This window comes from Thunnus thynnus, chromosome 9, assembly GCF_963924715.1.
Source record: "Thunnus thynnus chromosome 9, fThuThy2.1, whole genome shotgun sequence".
In the NCBI taxonomy this organism is placed as follows: domain Eukaryota; kingdom Metazoa; phylum Chordata; class Actinopteri; order Scombriformes; family Scombridae; genus Thunnus; species Thunnus thynnus.
In genome coordinates, this window is record NC_089525.1 from 24,549,840 (window position 1) to 24,576,169 (window position 26,330).

The 26,330-nt window shown below is 36.9% G+C and overlaps 3 protein-coding genes and 1 long non-coding RNA gene across 4 annotated transcripts; 1 reads left to right on the forward strand and 3 right to left on the reverse strand.

Moving 5' to 3' along the window:
* Window positions 1–5,040: 5,040 nt before the first annotated feature.
* LOC137189772 (uncharacterized) lies at window positions 5,041–5,996 on the reverse strand. Its single transcript, XR_010929738.1, has 3 exons — window positions 5,887–5,996; window positions 5,712–5,770; window positions 5,041–5,605 (listed from the first exon to the last, which is right to left on the reverse strand). It is a non-coding gene; the product is annotated as an uncharacterized lncRNA (long non-coding RNA).
* A 164-nt stretch (window positions 5,997–6,160) lies between these two features.
* Window positions 6,161–7,388, reverse strand: LOC137188699 (signal-regulatory protein beta-2-like). The gene is made up of 3 exons (XM_067598324.1): window positions 7,225–7,388; window positions 6,756–7,085; window positions 6,161–6,537 (listed from the first exon to the last, which is right to left on the reverse strand). Exons 1-3 carry the CDS (start codon window positions 7,265–7,267, stop codon window positions 6,161–6,163), a joined length of 750 nt encoding a protein of 249 aa, XP_067454425.1. The 5' UTR covers window positions 7,268–7,388.
* Window positions 7,389–11,756: 4,368 nt separating this feature from the next.
* On the reverse strand, window positions 11,757–15,508 carry LOC137189766 (immunoglobulin kappa light chain-like). The gene is made up of 6 exons (XM_067599823.1): window positions 15,241–15,508; window positions 14,769–15,101; window positions 14,194–14,550; window positions 13,859–13,996; window positions 12,859–12,917; window positions 11,757–12,752 (listed from the first exon to the last, which is right to left on the reverse strand). Exons 1-6 carry the CDS (start codon window positions 15,281–15,283, stop codon window positions 12,630–12,632), a joined length of 1,053 nt encoding a protein of 350 aa, XP_067455924.1. The 5' UTR covers window positions 15,284–15,508; the 3' UTR covers window positions 11,757–12,629.
* A 5,063-nt stretch (window positions 15,509–20,571) lies between these two features.
* Window positions 20,572–26,321, forward strand: LOC137189767 (uncharacterized). Its single transcript, XM_067599824.1, has 6 exons — window positions 20,572–20,693; window positions 20,840–21,178; window positions 21,296–21,643; window positions 23,879–23,995; window positions 24,988–25,052; window positions 25,604–26,321. Exons 1-6 carry the CDS (start codon window positions 20,651–20,653, stop codon window positions 25,751–25,753), a joined length of 1,062 nt encoding a protein of 353 aa, XP_067455925.1. The 5' UTR covers window positions 20,572–20,650; the 3' UTR covers window positions 25,754–26,321.
* The last annotated feature ends 9 nt before the right edge of the window (window positions 26,322–26,330 follow it).

Sequence of the window (26,330 nt, forward strand, 5' to 3'; positions counted from 1 at the left end):
TATCTTACACAAGTGTAATGTAGAAACTTGAAGCCTTTGGTGCACATACACTGAGAATTGACTCTTTGGTAAAGGTGGAAACATCTTGCGTCTGGTAGTTGAGCCTTTGAAATGAACAATATTTACATATTCATAGATTATGAATTTTAAATAAGGGAGAAGGAGTATATGTCATTACAAAAATTTTAATTAGGTATTTTTTATACTTCTTAAAATTTTTAAGAAGGTGTCTTAGAGCCCTATTTTAACCGCACAAGTGCAACAACAAGTGCAGCGTGGTAGGTGCACTGACTGTGTGAGCGTCTTCATGCACACGTGCAATTTTGGTTCTGTATGTACAGCAGCACCAAGTGCGGTGTAGTGATTATTAAATACTCTCTCAGCCAGTCACATTCATGGTCTCAGCTCAGAAACAGCTGTGCCAATCACAGTTAAGCATGATAATGAGAGATGAACAGAGGGAAAACTTTTCTTCAGGAAATGTCTGCACCACAGCATGAACACTCATCACCACAAATCTGTAGCCAAAGACAGATGGTGTTGGATTTTATATCAGTTAGTTAGGCTACTATGATAGTGATAGAAATGAAAACAAAAAAATTGGTGAAGACGTTTATATGATTGAATCGGACCAACACTATTTCATCCATAATTCTAATCAAATTCCAACCAAAATAAAACAACTTGCTTTGTGCTCCTTCATTTGAATGAACCTCACACCTGTGCACCATGTGTTCTGCCACACAGACAGGCAAAGTGAGTTTCAAGGTCAGGAAAATACCAAACAGTCAGGGCACTGGTTGGTCTTGCATCTCCACAAAAATAGGGCCTGGTGTCTTAATGTTAATAAGAACATGATACGAAAAGTCAACAAAATCTAATAATTATCCCATTATGTAAGTTTGTCATTCAGAAATATTGAAAAAGGATTAATTCATCCATAATAATACTTCATGCATACATTGTTTTTCACCCAAAACTCAAATGAAATAAGATCATACTACTAAATACTATAAATATTCTAGTAAACATACACATAGAAAGTAAAAGTAAAAAGAGTAAAATACTTAAATACTTCCAACAGTAATTCAACAATTATTTAGATTGTTGACAAAATGTAATTATTCTCACTCAGTTTCTAATAGCAAATGATTACTCCTGACAGTCCATTAATAAATAATGTTTAATGTGTCCTTGGAAATATTTTGGTTCCAGGATCAGAGTTGGATCCAGTTGTTCTTGTACTTGGAGCACTGTTGGCCTGCTGTGTGACTGTGATTGCCGTTCTCATTTTCTTCATTAATGGGAGGAGAGTTTGTGAACATTGCAACATTAGGTTCACTATATTTTACTTTTTTGTTTCAGTTAAAGTCCCCTCCACTCAAAATGTGTTTTGCTTTTTGTCACTTCATTTGGATGTTGGACCTTCACAGTGCAGAATGATGTATGTGCAGAGTTTGACACTCAAACACTGGTTTCACATTAATCTGCTGAAGTGGGAGAGTTTCTCTGTGCTCACCTTAAATCTGAGTTGAAAGGACATGGCTGGCCATTTTATATATTTGTCTTATTGTCGACAATTTACATGCACAGAAACCAAACCAACAATGAATTAATCCCACTTACAAGTATTTTCTGTGTATCCAAATCCTATTCGTCTGTGCTGTAGACTTCCATAGTTATCCAAAAACTATTAAAAACATGTCAATGAGCCACATTGTTGCATGGTGACATGTTTATTCATTATGAAGAGTTTGGGCACAGTAGTTTGTTCAGAAATGGCTCCAAAGACTAATAACAGCATCTTCAGTGAGTGTTAGATGTTGCTTTTTCATTGTTTGTCACTATTACAATTAAAAAGTGTCAAAATAAAATATATCTTTGTGAACATTATTTTTTGTAGTGTTACAATATTGTAAACGTTTAAGAAGTGAACCATTTTATGAGGTCACTATAAAGTATTTATATTTTTGTCAAATTATATTAATTTCCCAAACTAGCTTCTACCAAAGAACGGTTAGAGCAGAAGAAAGACAATGTTTTGGAATGGCCGAGTCAAAGTCCTGACCTTAATCCTAAAGAAATGCTGTGGAAGGACCTGAAGCAGGCAGTTCATGCAAAGACGCCCACCAACACTCCTGAATTGAGACTATTCTGTAAGGAGGAATGGGCTAAAATTCCTCCAAGCAAATGTGCAGAGCTGATAAACAGTTACTGGAAACGTTTGCTGAAGTTATTGCTGCAAAAGAGGGTCACAACAGTTACTGAAAGCAAGGGTTCACATAATTTTCAATCAATCAATCAATCAATCTTTATTTATATAGCGCCATATCACAACAGAAGTCATCTCAAGGCACTTTTCACATAGAGCAGGTCAAGACCGTACTCTTTAATTTACAGAGACCCAACAATTCCCCCATGAGCAAGCACTTGGCGACAGCGGTAAGGAAAAACTCCCCTTTAACGGGTAGAAACCTCAAGCAGACCCCGGCTCTTGGTGGGCGGCCATCTGCTTTGACCGGTTGGGTTGAGAGAGAGAAAGAGAGAGGGAAAGGGGGAGGGGGGACAGAAGAAAAACAATCACAACAACAACAACAACAAGCACAAGCATCAATAGACAGGGAAGGATGCCATCAGGACTGTGAAGGACCGCGAAGGTTCGGCCCGGGAGTCAGGTTTTTCTGTGAGATGAGAAAGCACAAAAAAAAAACTCCGGGGAAGAAGCAAAGTTAGTGACATGCATTGATGTTACATGAATGCATACAGATGGAGAGGAGGAGGAGGAGAGAGGAGCTCAGTGCATCATGGGAAGTCCCCCAGTAGTCTAGGCCTATAGCAGCATAACTAAGGGCTGATCCAAGGCGAGCCTGGTCGGCCCTAACTATAAGCTTTATCAAAAAGGAAAGTTTTAAGCCTACTCTTAAACATAGAGAGGGTGTCTGCACCCCGGACTGAATCCGGTAGATGGTTCCATAGAAGAGGAGCCTGATAGCTGAAGGCTCTGCCTCCCATTCTACTTTTAAAGACTGTAGGGACCACCAGTAAGCCTGCATACTGGGAGCGCAGTGTTCTAGTGGGATAATACGGTATTATGAGCTCTTCAAGATATGATGGTGCCTGACCATTAAGGGCTTTGTAAGTTAGGAGAAGGATTTTAAATTCTATTCTAGATTTTACAGGAAGCCAATGTAGTGAAGCTAAAATGGGAGAAATGTGGTCTCTTTTTCTAGTTTTAGTCAATACACGTGCAGCTGCATTCTGGACCAGCTGGAGAGTCTTTAGAGACTTGTTAGGGCAGCCTGATAATAAGGAATTGCAATAATCCAGCCTAGAAGTAACAAATGCGTGAACTAGTTTTTCTGCATCTTTTAGGGACAGGATGTGCCTGATTTTTGTGATATTACGTAAGTGGAAAAAGGCAGTCCTTGAAATTTGATTTATGTGGGAGTTAAAGGACATATCCTGATCAAAGATAACTCCCAGATTCCTTACGGTGGTGCTGGAGGCCAGGGTAATGCCATCCAGAGCAGCTTTAATTTTGCCTCCCACAAATATGTAAGTTTGGATAATTTTCCTTAATAAATAAATGAAAAAGTTTTTTTTGTCTTATTTGTTTAATTGAGTTCACTTTATCTAATTTTAGGACTTGTGTAAATATTTGATCATGTTTTAGGTCATATTTATGCAGAAATACAGAAAAATCTAAAGGGTTCACAAACTTTCAAGCAGCACTGTATATGTGTATTGAACATTTAAGTTCACATGTTACATGATGTCATAATCTAGTTTCCAATGAGCAAAGCTCTTCACTAGTGTCTGCTCAGTGCTCAGGGGCCACAAGGGACTGAAGCTGGGCACATCACAAGTGTATAACTGTAAAACGAAGACCTTATGAATGTGATCAAAGTCTTGTTTTGTTCATTTCTGTTTTTTAATGACACAAAGTTCCCTGATATGACATCAGTAAACATATTACCACTGTGAACACACTCAAAGTTTTACTTTTATTAACAGGAGCAGCAGGAGCTTCTCATAATCTTGAAACATCAACCATGGATCAATCAAACAACCTGGTAATTGTGCTTCTGGTAAATATTCATGACAGAGGAATGAATAATCAATAACACATTTCACATTTAGGCTAATGACACTGATTAAATAAGCCATCTAAGAGAATAACTTTATTGTTTAGGTAATGATGTTACGGTTGTAATCTCTACATTATTTAATAACACACAAATACTTTATGTTTTATAGGGTGGTGAAGCAAAGGAAGTGAACTATGCAACGCTGGATTTACCCACAATTAAAGTGAAAAGAGGGAATAAAATGAGGAGAGAGAACACACAGTGTGTTTACTCTGATGTTAGATCAGATTACCACAACCAGCAACACCCCTCTCTATAGGCAGAGCAGGACCTTTACACTGCTCCCCAACTCTCTGCAGAGGTCCGTAGCTTAGCTTGTTTTAGAGTTACAGTATAATGTGCACAGACAGTGATAGGAGGACGTTGAACATCAGTCAGAAAAGTGTTGCACCCAGCAGATTTCCAGACAGACTGCTCTCAAAAGTTGAGAAAGATTCAGTTCTTGAGAAAAACAAACAATCTCAACTGCTTTTCTCTTCAAAATTCAAATTTCATGATGCATATTTGTTCATGTAAAACTAAAGTAAAACATGTACACAAACATCAATTTCATGGCAATGATAATAGATGAAGGTCATGTGAGATGTTCAAGCCTGAAAGATGCAGATCAGATAGAAGAGGCAAATAAGAAACTCTCCTAATGGCTCATTAATTTCAAACCAACTCTTTTAAGATTAATCTTTAAAAGCCAGTTTGGGTGTCATCAAAAGCTTGAAAAAATGCTTAAGTCTATCCCAAAATGTTTAACTATTAAATGTTGTTATTTTTTCATTGTGATGATTAATTTTTCTTTTTGAGGTAATAAGATTCAAAGATATTAAACAATGATACAAACAGAATGATTTCAAATTTCATGATGCATATTTGTTTATTTAAAACTAAAGTGAAACTTGTACACAAACATCAATTTCATGGCAATGATAATAGATGAGCGTCATATAAGAAACTTTCCTCATGGCTAATTCATTTCAAACCAACTCTTTCAAGATGAATCTTTTAAAAAGGCAGTTTTGGTGTCATCACAAGCTTGAAACATTAAACAACATTTAAAAGATATAGTACGCTAAAGGCTATTCTAAATGTTTAACTATTAAATGTTCTTATTTTTGCATCATGATGATTCATTTTCTTTTTTGAAGTAATAAATATATTAAACAATGACACAAACAGAATGACACACAAAACATATTTCATCCAAAATTAAAAATCATTATGTTACAGAGTTCAGAGGTGAAAGGCATGTGCTAGAACAGCTTAAACTCTATTTTCACAGATAATGTGACAGAGAAAAACTTTATATGAGAAACAATCTGGTGTGTGAATTAATCTGACCCCTAAGCCCTGGCAGTATTGTAGACACAATTTTCTTCTGCTGCTTTTGCATTCCTTCTCCCTGCTTTGCCAGCTTTCTTCTTAGTAAAGGTTACTGCAGAATAAACCAATGACTTCTCATATCTCTGAGGAAATAAATCCCAAAATATTGTGAGATGGCAAGTCAATGTAAGGATGTGCAAACAGATAAAACATGCTTCTCAAATTACATATTATCTTTAAATTCCTTACCTGCTGACTTTGTTGACCACCACTGGCTATTTCAGCATTTGTTTGCAGAGAAACAGCAGCTGTATTATAAAATAATAATAATATGACTTATACACAGCTCTGATGTCAATCTAAAGATGTTATAGCTGTTACTAGATACTGTTTGATAGATTAATGTTTGAGTAATTTCTCTTACCATTGCGATATATGAGGAAGGCTGTTACAACCAGACTTATAGCCAAAGCAGCACACAGCAGGTGGATAATTGTGTTGGCCTTCTGTAAATTCCACCAGCTGACAACTGAAGCATCATGAAAATAATAAAATAAAATAAATAATTTAAGGTTCCAAAATAGCAATAACTAATTTATGGTATTTGATAAGATGATACAAAGAAGAACAAATGTTTTTTGATCTAAATGGATTGTACTTAACTCCTAATAAAACACATAGATAGAATAATTTCACCATTATATAGAAATGAATTTACCTTCAATGTCCAGTTTAGTTCCATTTCCAAATAATATCTCTCCACATGTGGCCACAGCACAGTAGTAAGTCCCAGCATCAGAGGAGTTGATGTTCTTAGAGAAGCTGTAGACACATTTCTGTGGAGAGCGAGTCTCAGGACTGTTTTCACATTCATCACCACTGTTTCCATGAGCATAAATAAAACTGGGATGAGATTCATCTGATCCAGCTCTGAACCAGTACACTCTTTGTTCTTCTGGACACTTTTTATTCTCAGAGTCAGACAGCACTGAACACTGGAGAGTCACAGAGTCTCCTGGATGGACTGGATCAGATGGAAAGTCTTGAGTGATGGCAGTGATATCAGGTTCTGGTCCTGGGGAAGTGAAAATACAAATTATGAACATGTTTTACTCACTTTAATGAAAAAAGTAGTCACATTCATTCATATATGAAAAACACTTACTTATAAACTACGGAAACATTAAAATATAAATATGTAAACTGCTGTTATAAATGGTGTTGAATGTAAGCAGATAAGCTGATGATTACATATAAGGAACATGAAATCTTCGCTCACTGACTTTTATTTACCTTCAATCCTCAGAAATGTTCCGTTTAATAATGTCATGGTAAGTTGTTCTACTTTTATACAGTAATAAAGTCCAGCATCGCTTAGCTTAGCTTTATCAATATCCAGGACAAATGTTCCAGGCTCTTGTTTTGTTGTAATGTGAGTAATCTTATTAACATGATCATAATCAAAGGCAAATGTTCCTCCCAAGAATTCAGGTATGTTTCCAGCAACAAGCCTGATCCAGAACAAGGTTGCTCCAGACTCAGCTTTCTGGCGGATACATGTCAGAGTCACATTATCTCCAACACCAACAGTCTTTGTCACAAAGATCTGATTGTCTGCGCATCCTGAAAAAAAGATAAAGATAAACACAGAACAATAATAAACAACATATATAGAATCATATATGCTTTCTGCTAAATTGCTGCAAGAAGATGACAATATAATTTAAATATATCTGGAGTAAAGCTGACTTTATATACTTACGCCCAACTCTGAGCATGAGCAGGATATAAAATCCAAACAGCATTTTCTTGTTAATTCATGTAAGACAGCAGTTAATTTAAACAGTATCAGAGGATGATCTGCCTTAATGTAATCATATGAAATGGGAGGGAACAATTTCAGAACAATCTGATTGGCTGCTCGTTATGTTGACGTTTCCATGTACTACCACAGTGGAAATAATATCAGACATCTTTCCAACCCAAACACATGAAACAACACCAACAGTGAGCTTTTGTTTCATGTTTCATGGTGGGTTTCTATTACTGACACTGAGAGTAAACACAAGAGATGATTTAATCCAATCTTGATGTGAACTACAAGAACCTGAAACACTCTTCTTCATAACATTTTGTCTAGATTTCTATGATATTTGGATGGACTTTTCAGCCGATAGTTATGGTCAAGTTGTTCAGGACACACACAATTACCACCATAAATTGGATTTAATTTATCTTGTTGGGGTCATATATCAAGAAAGGATGATTTGTCAGATTTTCATTAGTGAGAAGAAGAAGTGATGTTTTTAGAGCATTGTCGTCATTACTACCATATTTATTGGCCAGTAGCCTGGTTTCCAGAATCCTTAAAAAAACATAGCAGGTGCTATTTTTTGTGATTGATGGGTTGATATAGTGTCCATTTCCAGCACGATTCATCTCAGTGTTTGATTTATACTAACCCTATCAAACTCAAAATCAAACCTAAAGATGTTCAGAGACATCTTTCCAAACAAAACCTTGATGTTGAGTAATTCTGCAAAACCAAGATTATGTTTAATGGTGGAGATTTCAATTGTTCATTTTTTAAATTACTATTACAGCAACTTAAAGTCCCCCTCCACTCGAAAATGTTTTTTGCTTCTTGTTCCTTCAGTTGGATGTTCGGCCTTCACTGTGCAGAGTTTTACACTGGAAGGCTGTTTTCACATTCATCCACTAAAGAGGGAAAGTTTCTATGTGCTTGTTGAAAATCTGAGTTTGTTGAAAATTCTTAGTACTTATTGCCATGTTCAAGATGTGCATTTAAGAATGGTAGGATTCATATAAAAATGACAATATTGCCTTTCAATTAGCACTAAACATAAAATAGTGATGTCTTTTATTGATCAAATAGTTTTGTGCTGCAGCATGGCACCAACATTTCCAGGGATGGGGTTAGATTGGATTTTATCAAAACATATGTAAATTGCTCTTTCTGTACATCACTGCAGTCTTTTAGATGACTCAAGAAGCAGAAGATAATGTTAACAGTAACCTTGTCAGCTAAATGTTAATGTTAAATGAAGTACTGATGTCATTAGCATATCAATATAAACATCACACATAATATATCTGTAAATATTGAGGCCTATGTCTCCTGGTCTGACATAAAATTCTGCAACAATGTCTGTAGCACACAGTTAAACAGGAAATTATGTAAATTTAAAAAATGCATCCAGCCATTGGCCACACTGACAGACAAAGATAGATGGACTGTCTCAAATATTGTGGGAGGCAGCCAATCCAGATGTTCCACATCATCAATGATGACCCGCCCACTTTGCCTGTCAGTCACATCAGCAGGAAGAGCTGATGATTCTAGTCAGGGGGCTGGTGAAAGGTGTAAAAGAAAACTGAATAATAGGTTATCATTTTATGTATTTCTTGAATATATCATACATGTTTCAGATAGTGTTTAAGTTCAGTTTAGTGTTAGTTTGTGTTTCACACATGTTCTAAATTCCTCTGTGCTATGTCTATTCTAAACTTAGTTCTTTGCTGTGTAAGATGAGGCAGTTGTGTGTTTAACAGTTAAGTTCATTCTGTTATACCCTTACCTGAGTCAGTGATAAGATAAACTGTAGTTATGTAGATGTTTATGTGTAAAATTGATAAGCTTTAGAGGATAGTGTGGTTTGTCCTTAATTTAATATAGTAGTAATATTATTTTGTGATGCTACTTGGGGCATGCTTATGTACTGTCATATATGGTCGTGAAGAAAGACTGTTCCTAGGTTAGCTGAACTTTTGACTTATGTTTCTATCTGAGGGTTGGTTGCTGACCTGTAAGGTTAGTAAACAGATGTCTTAAATTCTGTACAAGTAGTATTTAAGGGACTGGTTAAGTGCCAACCTTTCAGACAAAGAAAAGATAGCTAGGTGGTATGTATCTTTGTCTCCAGAACTATGATGCATTATACTTCTAATTGTATTATTTGATTACATTATTTCATAACCTGACAATGCTCTCTTTGTGTGTTTATTGAGTGATCAGCAATTTCCCATTACAAAGGAGAGCAGAACACAACTCTATCACAGCGCTATCACAGAAACTAATTCAGCTGCAGATAGTTTAGAATTTCAGACTTAACTAACCTGCATGTTTTGATGTGAGTAAGGGGACTTGTGTGAAAAGGGGAGAAAATCACAAATAAAATAACCCAGCTGAGATTTGAACCCAAGACCTTGTTGTTGTGAGGCAGCATATTAATCACTGAGAGACTATCCCAAAAGGGCATTTTTTGTGATAAAAGGAAGCTTTTCACATGCAGTAAGATAGTAAAATACCACCTTGCTACCCCATGAACAGTGATGGACACATTCACAATAACAATACAGAAACAGCAGACACTATAATGCAGTCAAGTGCAACACCACAGGCTCTGGTATCAAATAAAAAGACAAAAGGGGAGGTTTCTAACACTATGTCCTTCACCTACTTTTTTATTTATGTATTTATTGGGACCATGTACAGTGTTAAACATACATGTTACCATTTGATGTGCTATACCAGAGTTAGCTTATAGCTAATTTTCATCTGCAGTCCCTTAGGCAGGTCACAACAACAGCACAATAACAAACAGTTCAAAGCAAAGAACACACAGGACACATAATACAAAATACAAAGCTACACACAATAGGACATCACATACACCCACAATGTCAACTAGAAATTAATAATGTAAGCTTGTCAAATTAAAGGAAGATTATTTGTATTTACGAGAAGACCATGAGATGAAATTCAGAGTCAGTGATTACAGAGCTGAGTAGTTTTTAGCAGACTTTTTAATTTGGTTTTAAACGTACTGATGGAACTGCAGCTCTTCATATCATCAGGTCAGACGTTCCACTGAGTTTTGGCTTTCACAGAGAAGGCTGATTGCCCAAGTCACATGGTGAAGGAGGGGCCAAACCATTTAAAATTTTCATAAACTAGGCACAAATTTGAGAATAATCTAAAATTATGTTCCCAGTACCCTACAATGATGGAAATGCATTGGCTTTTTGTACAGAGTTTTTAGAGTTTGTTTGTATAAGGACTCAAGAGGTCTTATGGCTTTTTCTCCAGCCTGTCCCCAACATGTGATGCAATAAGACATATGGGAAAGAATCATAGCATGCATAAATATCTTGGCTGCGTCCAAAGAGAGACAGTTTCTAATATGTCTAAAATTTGCTAAATTGTACTTTATGGTTTTAACTATTTTTTTAAACATGTTTCTTAAAGTTAAAATTTGGATCCAGTGTCACACCAACATATTTAAAATCAGTGACTATGTCAATCCTTTCACCTTTGATGAGAATATCAGTGTTAGGAGGTTGAACCATGGTTTTAGAGAAAAAAAACATATCTTTTGTCTTGTTTACATTTAGACTCAGACATGATTGATCAAGCAAATGTGTGATCCTTTCCAATGCAATTGTTAGTTTAGCAGCAGCCAACTCAGCTGTTTTTGTATGTGTGTACTCAAAAGTGTCATCTGCATGCATAGGCTAAATAATAGGGAACCTAACACTGACCCTTGTGGAACACCTATTGTGCATTTCATGTTAATGGACAGCGTCACAAATTTGAACACATCCTATTATATAAATATGAGGACATCCGTGTCAGTGCTCTAGATGAGAATTTAAATTTAGAGAGTTTTGATATTAAAACATCATGATTGACTGTGTCAAATGCTTTACTCAGATCTAAAAACACAGCATCAACTACTCCTCCTTTATCAAGTCTTGATTTAATTTGCTCTGTGTAAGTGCAAGGTAGCATTTTCAGTGGAATTATTTGTTCTAAAGCCAAATTGCATACGATGTAGACCAAAATTGCTTGTATCAAGAAATTTTGCCTGTAGTTCAATGACAACTTTCTCAGCAACCTTAGAGTGTACTGGCAGTATACATATTGGTCTGTAGTTACCTAAAAATAGGTGTGACAATGGCACATTTCCAGTCATCAGTAAAGGAGCTGTGTTTAAAAGAGTTAATTAAATGAGCAATGGGGGGGTGTTAAAATATCTTTGTGTAATTTAACAAACATGGTGTCAAATTGGAAAGCATCTCTACATTTGGAGCTTTTTAAGGAACTGATGATTTTGTTTACTTGTAACTCATTAGTCTCTACTGGCTCGAAAACCTGGCCTGTAGCATCTATAGGAACAATATCCAGTTTCCTTTTCATATTTTTTTTTCCTAGCTCATATACAGACTCAAGAAATAATACATATATATTTTATTTTTTGCAGGATGGTGAAGCAAAAGCAGTGAAGTGTGCAGCGCTGGATTTCTCCACATGAAAGTGAAAAGAGAGAGTAAAATGAGGAGAGAGAACACACAGTGTGTTTACTCTGATGTTAGATCAGATTACCACAACCAGCAACACCCCTCTCTATAAGCAGAGCAGGACCTTTACACTGCTCCCCAACTCTCTGCAGAGGTCTGTAGCTTAGCTTGTTTTAGAGTTACAGTATAATGTGCACAGACAGCGATAGGAGGAAGTTGAACATCAGTCAGAATGTGTTTTCTGAAAAGTGTTGTACCCAGCAGATTTCCAGACAGACTGCTCTCAAAAGTTGAGAAAGATTCAGTTCTTGAGAAAAACAAACAATCTCAACTGCTTTTCTTTTCAACATTCAAATTTCATGATGCATATTTGTTTATTTAAAACTAAAGTGAAACTTGTACACAAACATCAATTTCATGGCAATGATAATAGATGAGCATCATATAAGAAACTTTCCTCATGGCTAATTCATTTCAAACCAACTCTTTCAAGATGAATCTTTTAAAAAGCCAGTTTTGGTGTCATCACAAGCTTGAAACATTAAACAACATTTAAAAGATATAGTATGCCAAAGGCTATTCTAAATGTTTAACTATTAAATGTTCTTATTTTTGCATCATGATGATTCATTTTCTTTTTTGAAGTAATAAGATTCAAATATATTAAACAATGATACAAACAGAATGATACACAAAACATATTTCATCCAAAATTAAAAATCATTATGTTACAGAGTTCAGAGGTGAAAGGCATGTGCTAGAGCAGCTTAAACTCTATTTTCACAGATAATGTGACAGAAAAAACTTAATATTAGAAACAATCTGGTGTGTGAATTATTCTGACTCCTAAACCCTGACAGTAGTGTAGACACAGTTTTCTTCTGCTGCTTTTGCATTTCTTCTCCCTGCTTTGCCAGCTTTCTTCTTGGTAAAGGTTGGTGCAGAATAAACCAATGAGTCCTGATATCTCTGAGGAAATAAATCCCAAAATATTGAGACTTAGCAAGTCAATGTAAGGACGTGCAAACAGATAAAACATGCTTTTCAAGTTACACATTATCTTTAAATTCCTTACCTGCTGACTTTGCCATCCACCACTGGCTGTTTCAGCATTTGTTTGCAGAGCAACAGCAGCTGTATTATAAAATAATAATAATAATATATAATAATACAAATATGACCTATACACAGCACTGATGTGAATCTTACAATGTTATAGCCATTATTAAATAATGTTTGATATAGGGATGCACGATATTATCGGCACGTCATCAGTATCGGCCGATAAAAGCTCTAAAATGAAATATCGGCATCGGCCATTTCTGCCGATTATGAGAGGCTGATTCGTTGTCTTCTCCTCTGCTGCCTGACTGTGCTTCCCTCCACAGACTGTTTCACCCTGATGGTCCTGGTGCTTCCTCCGCAGGCTCCACTTCACTCAACTAGAGTACCAAGCCTCGGTTTGTTGTTCAAGTTAAAGTGGGAAGAAGCAGCGGGTCTGACGGGCAGCTTGAGTGAAGTGGAGCCTGCGGAGGAAGCACCAGGACCGTCAGGTTGAAACAGTCCATCGAGGAGCTGCTAAGTTCAGCTGCACAGATAGGAAACACTTCGGCTGACAGGATGTACCACTCTGTTTGGAAAAAAAAATCTTTTTGGTTTATAACGGCGGTTGGCAACCAGCCTATTAGGTGCATTATCGCCACCCTCTGCTCCGGAGTGTGGACCAGAGATTAAATCCTACACATTAATCCTGTCTGTCTAATGAACTCAAAGAAAACTCTACTGCCCAACACACTTGGCAAGTTCATTAAAGTTTTAACGCTGAGCTCCTGAACTCCAGTCTTTTTAAGTTCTTCCTTCATATAATGTCTTTCTTGATCATACTTAGTACAATCTATGCTTGCATGCATAATAGTCCCCTCAGCCAGCTGGAAAAAAAATATGTGCATATATTGGTATCGGCATCGGCAATCGGCCACAATGAGTTGGAAATATCGGCATATCGGATATCGGCAAAAAATTCAATATCATGCATCCCTAGTTTGATAGATTCATGTTTGAGTAATTTCTCTTACCGTTGCAACAATCACAAGATTTTTTCTTGATGCAATATATGAGGAAGGCTGTTACAACCAGACTTATAGCCAAAGCAGCACACAGCAGGTAGATAATTGTGTTGGCCTTCTGTAAATCCCACCTGCTGACAACTGAAGCTTTATGAAGAAATAAATAAATAAATAAATAAATAAAAGACACAATTTAAGGTTAAGAAATAGCAATAAATAATTTATGGTATTTCATAAGATGATATGAAGAAGAACAAATGTTTTTTGATCTAAATGTAATGTACTTGACTCCTAATACAACACATAGATAGAATAATTTCACCATTATATAGAAATTAATTTACCTTCAGTGTTGAGTTTTGTTCCATTTCCAAATAATATCTCTCCACATGTGGCCACAGCACAGTAGTAAGTCTCAGCATCAGAGGAGCTGACCTCCTTAGAGAAGCTGTAGACACATTTCTGTGGAGAGCGAGTCTCAGGACTCTTTTCACATTCATCACCACTGTTTCCATGAGCATAAATAAAACTGGGATGAGATTCATCTGATCCAGCTCTGAACCAGTACACTCTGTGTTCTTCTGGACACTTTTTATTCTCAGAGTCAGAGAGCACTGAACACTGGAGAGTCACAGAGTCTCCTGGATGGACTGGATCAGATGGAAAGTCTTGAGTGATGGCAGTGATATCAGGTTCTGGTCCTGGGGAAGTGAAAATACAAATTATGAACATGTTTTACTCACTTTAATGAAAACAGTTACACACCTTCATTCTTATATGAAGAACACTTTCATATAATCTATGGAAACATAAAAATGTAAATATGTAAACTGCTTTTATAAATGGTGTTGAATATAAGCAGATGAGCTGATGATTACGTTAAGGAACGTGAAATATTTGCCTGCCGATTTTTACTTACCTTCAATCCTCAGAAATGTTCCGTTCAAAAATGTCAAATGACGTTGGTTTACTTTTATACAGTAATAAAGTCCAGTATCACTTAGCTTAGTTTTATCAATATGTAGGACAAATGTCCCAGGCTCTTGTTTTGCTGTAATGCGAGAAGTCTTATCAACACCATCATAATCAAAGGCTAATGTTCCTCCCAAGAATTCAGGTACGTTTCCAGAAACAAGCCTGATCCAGAACAAGGTTGTTGTTTCAGACTCAGCTCTCTGGCGGATACATGTCAGAGTCACATTATCTCCAACACCAACAGTCTTTGTCACAAAGATCTGATTGTCTGCGCATCCTGAGAAAAAGATAAAAATAAACACAGAGCAATAATAAACAACATATATAGAATCATATATGCTTTCTGCTAAATTGCTGCAAGAAGATAACAGTATAACTGAAATATATCTGGAGTAAAGCTGACTTTATATACTTACGCCCAACTCTGAGCATGAGCAGGATATAAAATCCAAACAGCATTTTCTTGTTAACTCACGTAAGAAAGCAGTTAATTTAAACAGGATCAGAAGATGATCTGCCTTAATGTAATCATGTGAAATGGGAGGGAACAATTACAGAACAATCTGATTGGCTGCTTGTTATGTTGGCATTTCCGTGTACTACCACAGCGGAAATAATATCAAACATCTTTCCAACTTAAACACATGAAACAACACCAACAGTGAGCTTTTGTTTCATGTTTCATGGTGTTTTTCTATTACTGACACTGAGAGTAAACACAAGAGAGGATTTCATTCAATCTTGATGTGAACTACAATAATCTCAAATACTCTTGTTTGTAACATTTTGTCTAGTTTTTTCTACAATATTTGGATGGACTTTTCAGCTGATAATTATGGTCAAGTTGTTCAGGACACACACAATTACCACCATAAAGTAGACATAATTTTACATCTTGGGGTCATCTATCAAGAAATGTCTGGAGGATTTGTCAGGTTTTCATTTGTAGGAAGAAGAAGTGACACTTTTAGAGCATTGTTGTCATTACCACGATATTTATTGGCCAGTAGACTGGTTTTGAGAATCCCTAAAATTCATAGCAAGTGCTGTTTTTGTGATTGATAGGGTGATATAGTGTCAATTTACAGCACAATTTATCTCATTGTTTGGTCTATACTAACCCTATCAAACTCAAAATCAAACGAAAGGATGTTCAGATATCTTTTTAAACAAAACCTTGATGTTGAGTAATTCTGCAAACCCAAGATTATGTTTAATGGTGGAGATTTCAATTGTTCATTGTTTTTTATCATTATTACGGCAACTTAAAGTCCCCCTCCACTCGAAAATAGGTTTTGCTTCTTGGTTCCTTAAGTTGGATGTTTGGCCTTCACTGTGCAGAGTTTGACACTAGAAGGCTGTTTTCGCATTTATCTACCGAAGAAGGAAAGTTTCTCTGTGCTTGTTGAAAATCTGACTTTGAGGGGCGGGCCTATGAGCATGATTTGTGACCATAGACTATAAAAAAGATGGACGTAGCCACTGTGATGTCATCCACTGAGTTCTGAAGAGTGGTTCTGAAGATCAAAGTTGGCGGCTCTGGCCATCACCATCTTGGCACTGCCTGACTCCGCCTGACTCCTGGCTAATCCAAAATGGGCAAAGAGGTGAAGCTGAGATGGGCCGAATGAAGCCTGGTTGCTGAAACTCACTACATAGTGGGTAGCGACCTGTCACTCAAAGCAGCCACATCCTTAATTATGCATAACTTTACGGCTTAATAAAATTTAAACAGGTGAGTTATAAAAAATAATTCACCCCCCGTACAGTTATCATGAAAGGGGAAATTAATTATAGAGGCCAGCATGTTTATTTCTGCTGTAAAGTTTGGGGTCTGTGGTGATTGACTCGCTTTTGGAGTCAGCCTCAAGTGGCCATTGGAGAAACTGCAGTTTTTGACACTTCCACATTGGCTTTATTTTTCAGTCCTGGAGGTTGCCGCTTGTTTGTGACATCACAACTAGTTTGTGAGCTAATGTGATGACAAGTGTGATGTGGAAACTTGAAGCCTCCAGTGCAAATACACAGAGAATTGACTTTTCTGTGAAGAAAGGGACATCTTGTTTCCAGCCGTTAAACTTTTGAAATGAACAATAGTTGCATATCATTGATTTTTCAATGAGGGAGAAGGAGTAGATGTCATTTTAAGGATTTTAACAAGAAAAGTAAAGTTAGTAAAAGTCAGAGGACTCAACAAACAGAAGATAAGATTTACAACAAACGTTTCACTTGCTAAATGTTAATTTTTGAAAGGGGGTATAGATGCCACTGGCCGTCAAATTAAAATTTAACATATGATATATCTGTAAATAAAGAGGCCTATGTCTCTAGGTCTGGTGTAAAATCAGATAATGTCTGCAATAATGTCTGTAGCACTCAGTTGAATAGGAAATTATGTAAAATTTAAAAAAATGCATCCAGCCATTTGCCACACTGACAGAAAAAGATAGAGGGGCTGTCTTGAATATTGTGAGAGGCAGCCAACCCAGATGTTCCACATCATCAATGATGACCCGCCCACTGTGCCTGTCAGTCACATCAGCAGGAAGAGCTGATGATTCTAGTCAGGGGGCTGGTGAAAGGAAAGCAGAGCACAACTCTGTCACAGTGCTGTCATAGAAACAAATTCAGCTGCAGATAGTTTAGAATTTCAGACTTAACTAACCTGCATGTTTTGATGTGAGGAAGGGGACTTGTGTGAAAAGGGGAGAGAAAAATCACAAATAAAATAACCCAGCTGAGTTTTGAACCCTTGAAGACCGTGTTGTGAGGCAGCATGTTAATTATTGAGAGACTATCCCAGAAGGGTGTTTTTTGTAACAAAAGAAAGCTTTTCACAGGCAGTAAAAAAGTAAAAATGCCACCTTGCTACCACATGAACAGTGGTGGACACATTCATAATAGCAAGACAGAACCAGCTGACACTATAATGCAGTCAAGTGCAAGACCACAGGCTCTGGTATAAAAAAAAAAGATAAACGTGGAGGTTTCTAACACTCTACTTCCTTCACCTGCTTGTATGTAGGTGTACTTGTATAGAGAATGAAACTAGATAGACTGATAATGTAAAGGGTCAAAACTGCAGCAACACTTGTCTGCATTTCTGTTTGTGGTTAAGTGTGACGGTCTGACAAAAAATTGTTCTTACTACTACAAGTGTTGAACGGCACATCAAAATGACCATATTGTACACAATGCTGTGTCCAGCAAGGTGGATACAGTAACAGGAAAAACTGTAAAATGTAATTTGAAAAAGCCCCGCAGTAAATACTTTCATGTACTTTGTGTCCTGCTTTGTACTTTCTGCTTTTTCTTTTTGTGCACAGTACTGCTTGCAACCACAACACAAACAGACACAGATAAACATGCATTCACAGTCAACAATGGCCAACAAATGACGCATGGAAAGTTAGGCGTTATTGTGGTTGGGCTTTCAATGTAAGGTGTTGTTTTCATTGGTAGTTGCTGTGAGAGGGGGAGTGCTACTCTTTCACTGGTCCCACCCCGGTCGGTTTCAACCATGATCTGAAAGTGAAGTTTGTCCGATTATTATTTGACCTCCTTGTTAAAGTCTGTTCGTGTGTCTATGGTTGTACCTTTAAAAACAATTTGTATTTATAGACATTACTTGTAATTAAAATGAGCATTTAAAAAAATAATTTCAATTTGTTCAATAAAAATGAGACTGCTGAAACCTCTTGCAGCTTGTCTCTCCTGTTTTAACCTCACCACCTACAGTATATCCTGTTGAAGCTCACAGTCAGGTCTGTTCTGAGTAAAGAGCCTCAATTGTTGGTCAAAGGGCGGAGAAATGGCCCAACGCAGCGTTTGTCATTCAGTGTAGCTGTTGCATGTGGCTTTGCTTGCCTGGTCTCAAGACAGAATGTATTTACAAAGTGCTGTGAGACAAGAAATATGGAGGTGTTTATTCATTTGAGTAGCTGTCTCCTTACATATTTATACTGCATATTTTTAGTAAACATCTTCTTTAATAATGAAACATCAACTTACCCGTGAGTTCTCCACATCTCTTGACTTTCTGTATGGTTTTGGCCACATTTCCTCAGGCTTTCCCCTGCAACTGCCCCTCAGACCCACAGGCTACCACTTGCGCTGTAGTTAATGTTATTTGAAATGTCTCATTTCCTCTTCTTAAACCTGATTTGAACATCCAAATTCCACCAAATATAGGTTTGGAATTAAATAAGTGACATTCTCATTAGGCTATTAATCTACTTTTGCGTATATTACACAAACAAAACAACACAAACTGCAGGTTCAGGATGACCTTAGTTTAACTTAATGCAAACACTGACAGCAAAACAGCTAGTATTCACCAAAAGATGAAAAATACCCCCTACAACTCCAACTCCAACATTGGGTACGTTTACATGCACACTAATATTCCACTATTATTCCGATATGACATTATTCTGAATTTGATACGGGTCATGTAAACAGCATATTCCCTTTGGATATTCCAAATTAGGCCTTATTCTGAGTTTAGCATTTTCAAATTAAGGCACGTGTGATATACCAGTATTATTCTGGTTTTAGGAGCATTCTTCGGACATGTATGCAGTGCATTTGGAATATACACCTCAATTGGGGTTTTTACTGCGATTTGCAACACACTGCCCCCTTGCCTCTTTACCTCTGTGCAGGCAAAATGACATATACTAGCTAGCTATGCTAGCGTACCCAAAAATATCATCAGGGGTTTTGTCTCCACTGTGAGGACAAGATTATTTTGTTGCATGCTGCCATCAGGCCCAGTTGTTGTGGTTCAGTAAATAGCTCCAATGCGTGAGCTAATTTCCCAAAAGCCCTGCACACCCATGGCACACCCACACAGGTGATTTCACTTATTCTGACTGATTCTCAGATGTGTGTGGGTGTCCACAGGCTGTTTGCTTGACATCTACCTGACTCTATTGTTAGCTTTGTTGCATCTGCTCTTTTATCATTGTAATTATTTCAGTTAATCCAGTGTCCTCATGTACACTCCAGTTTAGTTTTAACCTTGCCAGGGGGAACCTGTGCAGGTGCCTAATTAGCCAAAATAACTGAAAACAGCTGTGTGTGCTTGTGTGAATTGTTTTCGTATTACAGTATCGTGTTTGTTACTTCAAGCTTCATTACAGGCACCCCTACACATTTGTGCCGACAGTTTCACGCTTTTCTACACTCTGTGGTGGTAATGTGTCTTGAAACACAGCATTGCTACAATAAGAAGATCACTATTAGCTAACAAACGTGGCTGTAAATAATGCAGGTTTCAAAGTATTAAATAATTTTTTTTTCAAATGTTACAGAGGGAAAGAGTTACAGAATGTCTCAAGGAAGCACACAATGTGTTCTGGTAAGAAACAATAAAAATATAACTCTTTGTTTAAAAGAAATGTACACGGGGCATCTTCATGCATGTGCCGTGTGTGCATGTGTTGGTAGGTGGCAATATCAAACATAATGGTAAAAACATTGCTTCATAGCTCCATCTTTACATACACTCACACAGTTGTTAGACAAAGGCATCTGTGATTGTGCTAATCTAAGCTAAACACAAGAACAGGAAATCGAATTTAATGATACTTCAAGTGGTCAGAATAAAGAGAATGCTTTGGAAACAATACAAACACAAAAATTATGTACATGTACATCTCTTATCAATGGAAAATAGATCACTAGTTTGTCTAAGGGGAAGTTCATGTTCTGCATTTCAGCCAATCACTGTGATTTCCATTTTGTAAGCCTTGATCACCTTGTAACCAAACCTTCCATCTGGGTGAGAAGACATCACTTGTGAAAGACGGGTGCTGTACCACAATGATCCGACATCTGGCTGCTTTGATTCTTCTTACTGTAGTGTGTAAGTACAATTCTCATTACATGTGAAAAACCATTTAGTCTGAGCAGTCTGTGATAGTAATGTATATGAGACAAGGCCTTGTAAAAATTTACATTTTTCATTGTTTTAGTGCTGTTGTCTAGTAAGTCTCTTTTGTTTTTCTTCAGCTGTGATTCAAACTGCAGAGGTTCCTCACCTGATCCCTTTGATTTTGGTTGAACCTGGTGACAATGTTACTTTTCGATGTCCATTTTCTGACAACGACAAATTCTTTACCTGGTATAAGCAGCCTCTTGGACATATGGGCCAAACAGTCGCTTCTGGACTTGTTGGCAAAATAACAGTCACTGAACAATTTAAGTCACATTTCACAGTCGCAAAAGAGGAGGCTCAGTATTCTCTCATCATAAGAAATGTAAGCAAAGAGGATGAAGCAACATATTTCTGTCAGAAAGGAATGTCATATTCACAGACATTCGTCAATGGCACATTCTTGGCTGTGAACGGTAAAAATAATTTGTGCCTTATGTCAATGATCTTTTAACTTTTTACGACATTCAAATAATTTAGATTGTGAATTCCTTTTGTTGTGTTTTTTAATATTGTTTTACTGAATCACACAGACAACAATCAGCAGAAATCAGTTTTCGTGAAACAAAGTCCAGAGACAGCAGCAGTCCAGCTGGGAGACGCACTGACTTTCCAATGTTCACTGCTCTCCAAGAACACAACAGAAAACACAGATCGGTGTCCAGGTGAACACAGTGTGTACTGGTTCAGAGCTGGATCAGGAGGATTTCATCCAGGCGTCATTTACATTCACAGGAACAGGAGTGATGAACATGTGAAAAGGAGCTGTGTCTACAGTCTGTCCAAAACTATACAGGACTCCTCTGATACTGGGACTTACTACTGTGCTGTGGTCACATGTGGAGAAATCCTGTTTGGTGAAGGAACTAAAGTGGACACAAGTATGTATTTACAGTTGTATTTAAATCATAAATAGATTTTGCATAAATATATTCAGCCTGGTTAAAATATATTAGATTTTGGCTTTTTAAAAATGTATTATTAGTTTGTTGCTTTCTCTAAAGGTTAAAGTCCCCCTCCACTCAAAAATATGTTCTTCTTCCTGCTACTTCAGTTGGATGTTTAAACGTTAGCGTGCAGAATGATGTATGTGCAGACTTCTTGTGACATTACAACTAGTTTGGAAGCCAATTCTGGTCCAGTTTGTATCTTACACAAGTGTGATGTGAAAACTGGAAATCTTTAGTGCAAATACACTGAGAACATCTTGTTTCCAGCAGTTGAACTTTTGAAATGAACATTATTTGCATATTCATAGATTCTGGATTCTTAAAGGGATATTTTACATTTTTTGAAGTGGGGTTGTACAAAGTACTTGGTAGGTAGGTATGAGGTATCCACAGTCAGTGTATAATCTGCAGTAGATGGCGGTCCATGCCCCCCAATTTGAGGTGAACAACCATCCACTGCAGGTATTACACTGACTGTAGATATGTACCTCATACAACCCCACTTCAACAAATGTTAAGTATCCCTTTAATGAGGGAGAAGGAGTAGATGTTATTTCAAGGATTTCAGTGAGGTATTTTTTATATTTCTTAAAATATGTGTGAAGGGGATTTCTAAGAAGGTGTCTTCGAGCCCTACTTTAACCACACAAGTGCAACAACAAGTGCAGTATTGTAGGTCTTTGGATGCACTGACTGTGTGGGCGTCTTCATGCTCACCTGCTGTTTTGGTTCATGAATGTGCAACAGCACCAAGTGCACGATGGCTGGGTGAAGGTAAATAAAGATCAGTTGGTGTGGTGATTATTAAATACTTTCTCAGCCGGTCACATTCATGCTCTCAGCTCTGAAACAGCTGTGCCAATCACAGTTAAGCATGATAATGAGAGATGAACAAAGGGAAAACTTTTCTTCAGGAAATGTCTGCGCCACAGCATGAACACACATCACCACAAATCTGCAGCCAAAGACAGATGGTTTAGGATTTTATATCAGTTGGTTAGGCTACTATAATAATGATAGAAAAGGTGATGAAGGTGTTTATATGAATGCATCAGCTCGACATTATTTCAGCTATAATTCTAATCAAATTCCAACCAAAATAGAACAAAACGCTTTGCGCTCCTTCATTTGAATGAACCTCACACCTGTTTGCAACTCTCCTACAAACTCTGCCACACAGACGGGCAAAGTGAGTTCAAAGGTCAAAGGTCAGGAAAATACCAAACAGTCGGAGTGCTGCTTACGCTAGAGTTCTGCACAGGTCCAATTTTGCAAACCTGCCCACACCCACAAAGCTCAGAACCATAACTTACTTGTTACCCGCAATTACTTCATGTCAAGTCCGGACCCGCCTGGACCCGTAATTAAAAGACCTGTGAAACGACGCAACCCGCGATTAAACACATAGGCTACACAGTCACTCGCTTTAAAGTGCTTTATTTTTACTCGTTGCGTAATCATTATCTGTGTCTCTGCAAGAGGGTCAGTACCACACAATCACTATATTCCACACATGCTGGTGCACACACAGATACACAGTTGCAGATACCGTGGCCCTCTATCTCTCCTTCTCTCTCTCTCTCTTTCTTTCTCACATACACACACTCTTAACAATGATTGCATATACTAATGTATTAATGACTGCTCGTTACACAACTTTTTTGCAGGTTACCCATCGGGTACCTGTGGCTACCCAACCTGGTGCAGGACGCTTATGCTGGTCTTTGCATCTCCACAAAAATAGGGCCCAGTGTTTTCGTGTTAATAAAAACATGATGCCAATAGTAAACAAAATTTCAATAATTATCCGATTGTGTAAGTTTGTTATTCAGAAATACTGAAAAAGGATTAATTCAACCATAAGACATGCTTTTTGTAGAAAGTTATGTCATTTATTTGATTTCAAATTGCATTTTTATTGTAAATCAAACTGTGTTTATCAGCATTTGTCAAGTCTTTTGCCCAAAACTCAAATAATACCAAGAGGATACTTTTGACTAAATACTGTAAAAATAATTAACAGTCATTCCAACGGTAATTCGACAGTTATTTAGATTGTTGACAAAATGTAATTAATATCACTCAGTTTCTAATAGCAAATGATTACTCCTGAAAGTCCATTAATAAATAATGTTAAATGTCTCTGTGGAATATTTTTGATTCCAGGATCAAAGTTTGATCCAGTTGTCATTCTACTTGGAGCACTGTTGGCCTGCTGTGTGACTGTGATTGTAGTCCTCATTTTCTACATTAATGGGAGGAGAGTTTGTGACCATTGCAACGGTAGGTTCACCATATTTTACTTTTTTGTTTCAGTTAAAGTTTCCTCCACTCAAAAACATGTTTTGCTTTTTCTTGCTTCACTTGGATGTTGGACCTTCACTGTGCAGAATGAGGTGTGTTTAGAGTTTGACACTCAAATGCTGGTTTCACATTAATCTGCTGAAGTTGGAGAGTTTCTCTGTGAACACCTTGAATCTGAGTTTAAAGGACATGGCTGGCCATTTTCTATATTTGTCTTATTGTCAACAAATGACATGTGCAGAGACCTCACCAACAATGAATTAATCCCACTTACAAGTATTGTCTGTGTATCCGAATCCTATTCCTCTGTGCCATAGACCTCCATAGTTATCCATAAAATATTAAAAACATGTCAATGAGCCACACTGTTGCACTGGACGACATGTTTATTCATTATGCAGAGTTTGGGCATGGTAGTTTGTTCAGAAATGGCCCCAAAGACTAATAACAGTGTCATCAATGAGTGGTTAGATGTTGATTTTTCATTGTTAGTCACTATTACAATTAAAAAGTGTCAGAATAAGATTAATTCATTTTTTTTGTTACAATTTTGTAAACATTTAAGTAGTGGACCATTTTATGAGTTCACTATAGAGTATTTATATTTCTAATTATATCAATTTCCCAAACTAGCTTGTAACTTCCATTGTCTGATGAATGTTCATCATGTGAATGATGAGTAAATCTTTTTATATATGTGTAATGAACTTTTAAGTTCACATGTTACATGACATTACAGTCTAGTTTCTAATGAGCAAAGCTCTTCACCAGTGACTGCTCAGTGCTCAGGGGCCACAAAGGACTGAAGCTGGGCACATCACAAGTGTTTAACTGTAATACCACGACCTTATCAATGTGATCAAAGTCTTTTTTTGTTCATTTCTGTCTTTTAATGAGACACAAATACACTGATATGACATCAGTAAACATTCCCACTGTGTACACACTCAAGGTTTTGCTTTTATTAACAGGAGCAACAGGAGCTTCTCATGATCTTGGACATGAAAAGTCAACAGTGGATCAATCAAACAACCTGGTAATTATGCTTCTGGTAAATATGTGTGTTGCCCTGTTTGCACTGGCTAAATCCAGGAGGTATAAAGCATACTATAATAAATTCACTGTTAAGTGACACAAATGTTTGTTATTATATGATAAAAAAAATGGATAAAGTCCAGAAGTATAAATTCAACAAAGATCAGTGAGAAATATCAAAGGAATATTTTAAAAGAAGTGTGTTAAGCTCTCTTAGGCAATGTAAATAATCGGATATGTCACTATATAAATATTATAGTAACATTATTAAGGGCCAAAAATAATAAAGTAAATGAACAAGTGGACCAGATTGTTTAGTAAGTCAGCTCTTTATTATATTGTTTCCACCTGCATATTGCTCACATTTTCAATGCAGTTGTGTCCAATAATATAACACATCTGCTGCTTTCATGACAGAAGAATGAATAATCAATAACACATTTCACATTTAGGCTAATGACACTGATTAAATAAACCACCCAAGGAAATAACTTTATTGTTTACTATCTCCAAAATTTAATAACACACAAACATTATGATATTTCTTCGCAGGATGGTGAAGCAAAGGTAGTGAACTATGCAGCGCTGGATTTTTCCACAAGTAAAGTAAAAAGAGGGAATAAGAAGAGGAGAGAGTACACACAGTGTGTATACTCTGATGTTACATCAGATTACCACACTCAGCAAATCCCCTCTCTTTAGGCAGAGAAGGACCTTCACACTGCTACTCACAGTTCTTCTTGTTTTAGGGTAACATGTTATTCTCAGCTGCCACCCCATAATGTGCACAGAGAAAGAATAAGAGGCAGTTTTGCATCAGTCATTACGTGTATTCTGTATCTTGTACACAGAAGATTTTCAGGCAAAGTGCTCTCAAAAGTTAAAAGATTCAGTTCTTGACAAAAGCCAATAATCTCAAATGCCTTTCTTTTAAAAATTCATAATGTACATTTGTTTATGTAAAACAAAAGCAAAACATATAAACAAACATCAATTTCTTTTAGTATAATACCTTGACCTGACATTGATAATATATGTGGATAAAGGGGGATTGTTCAAGCCTTAAAAATGCAAATCAGATAAAGGAGGCAAATAGGAAATTGTCCTCATGATTCATTTTAAGATGAATGTTTAAAAAGACAGTTTGGGTGTCATCACAAGCTTCTTTGAGGAATTTAGTAAAAAAAAATCCGCAAAATTTAAAGTCTAAAAGATACGGTATGCTAAAGATTATCCCAAAATGTTTAACTATTAAATGTGAATCTTTTGATCATGATGA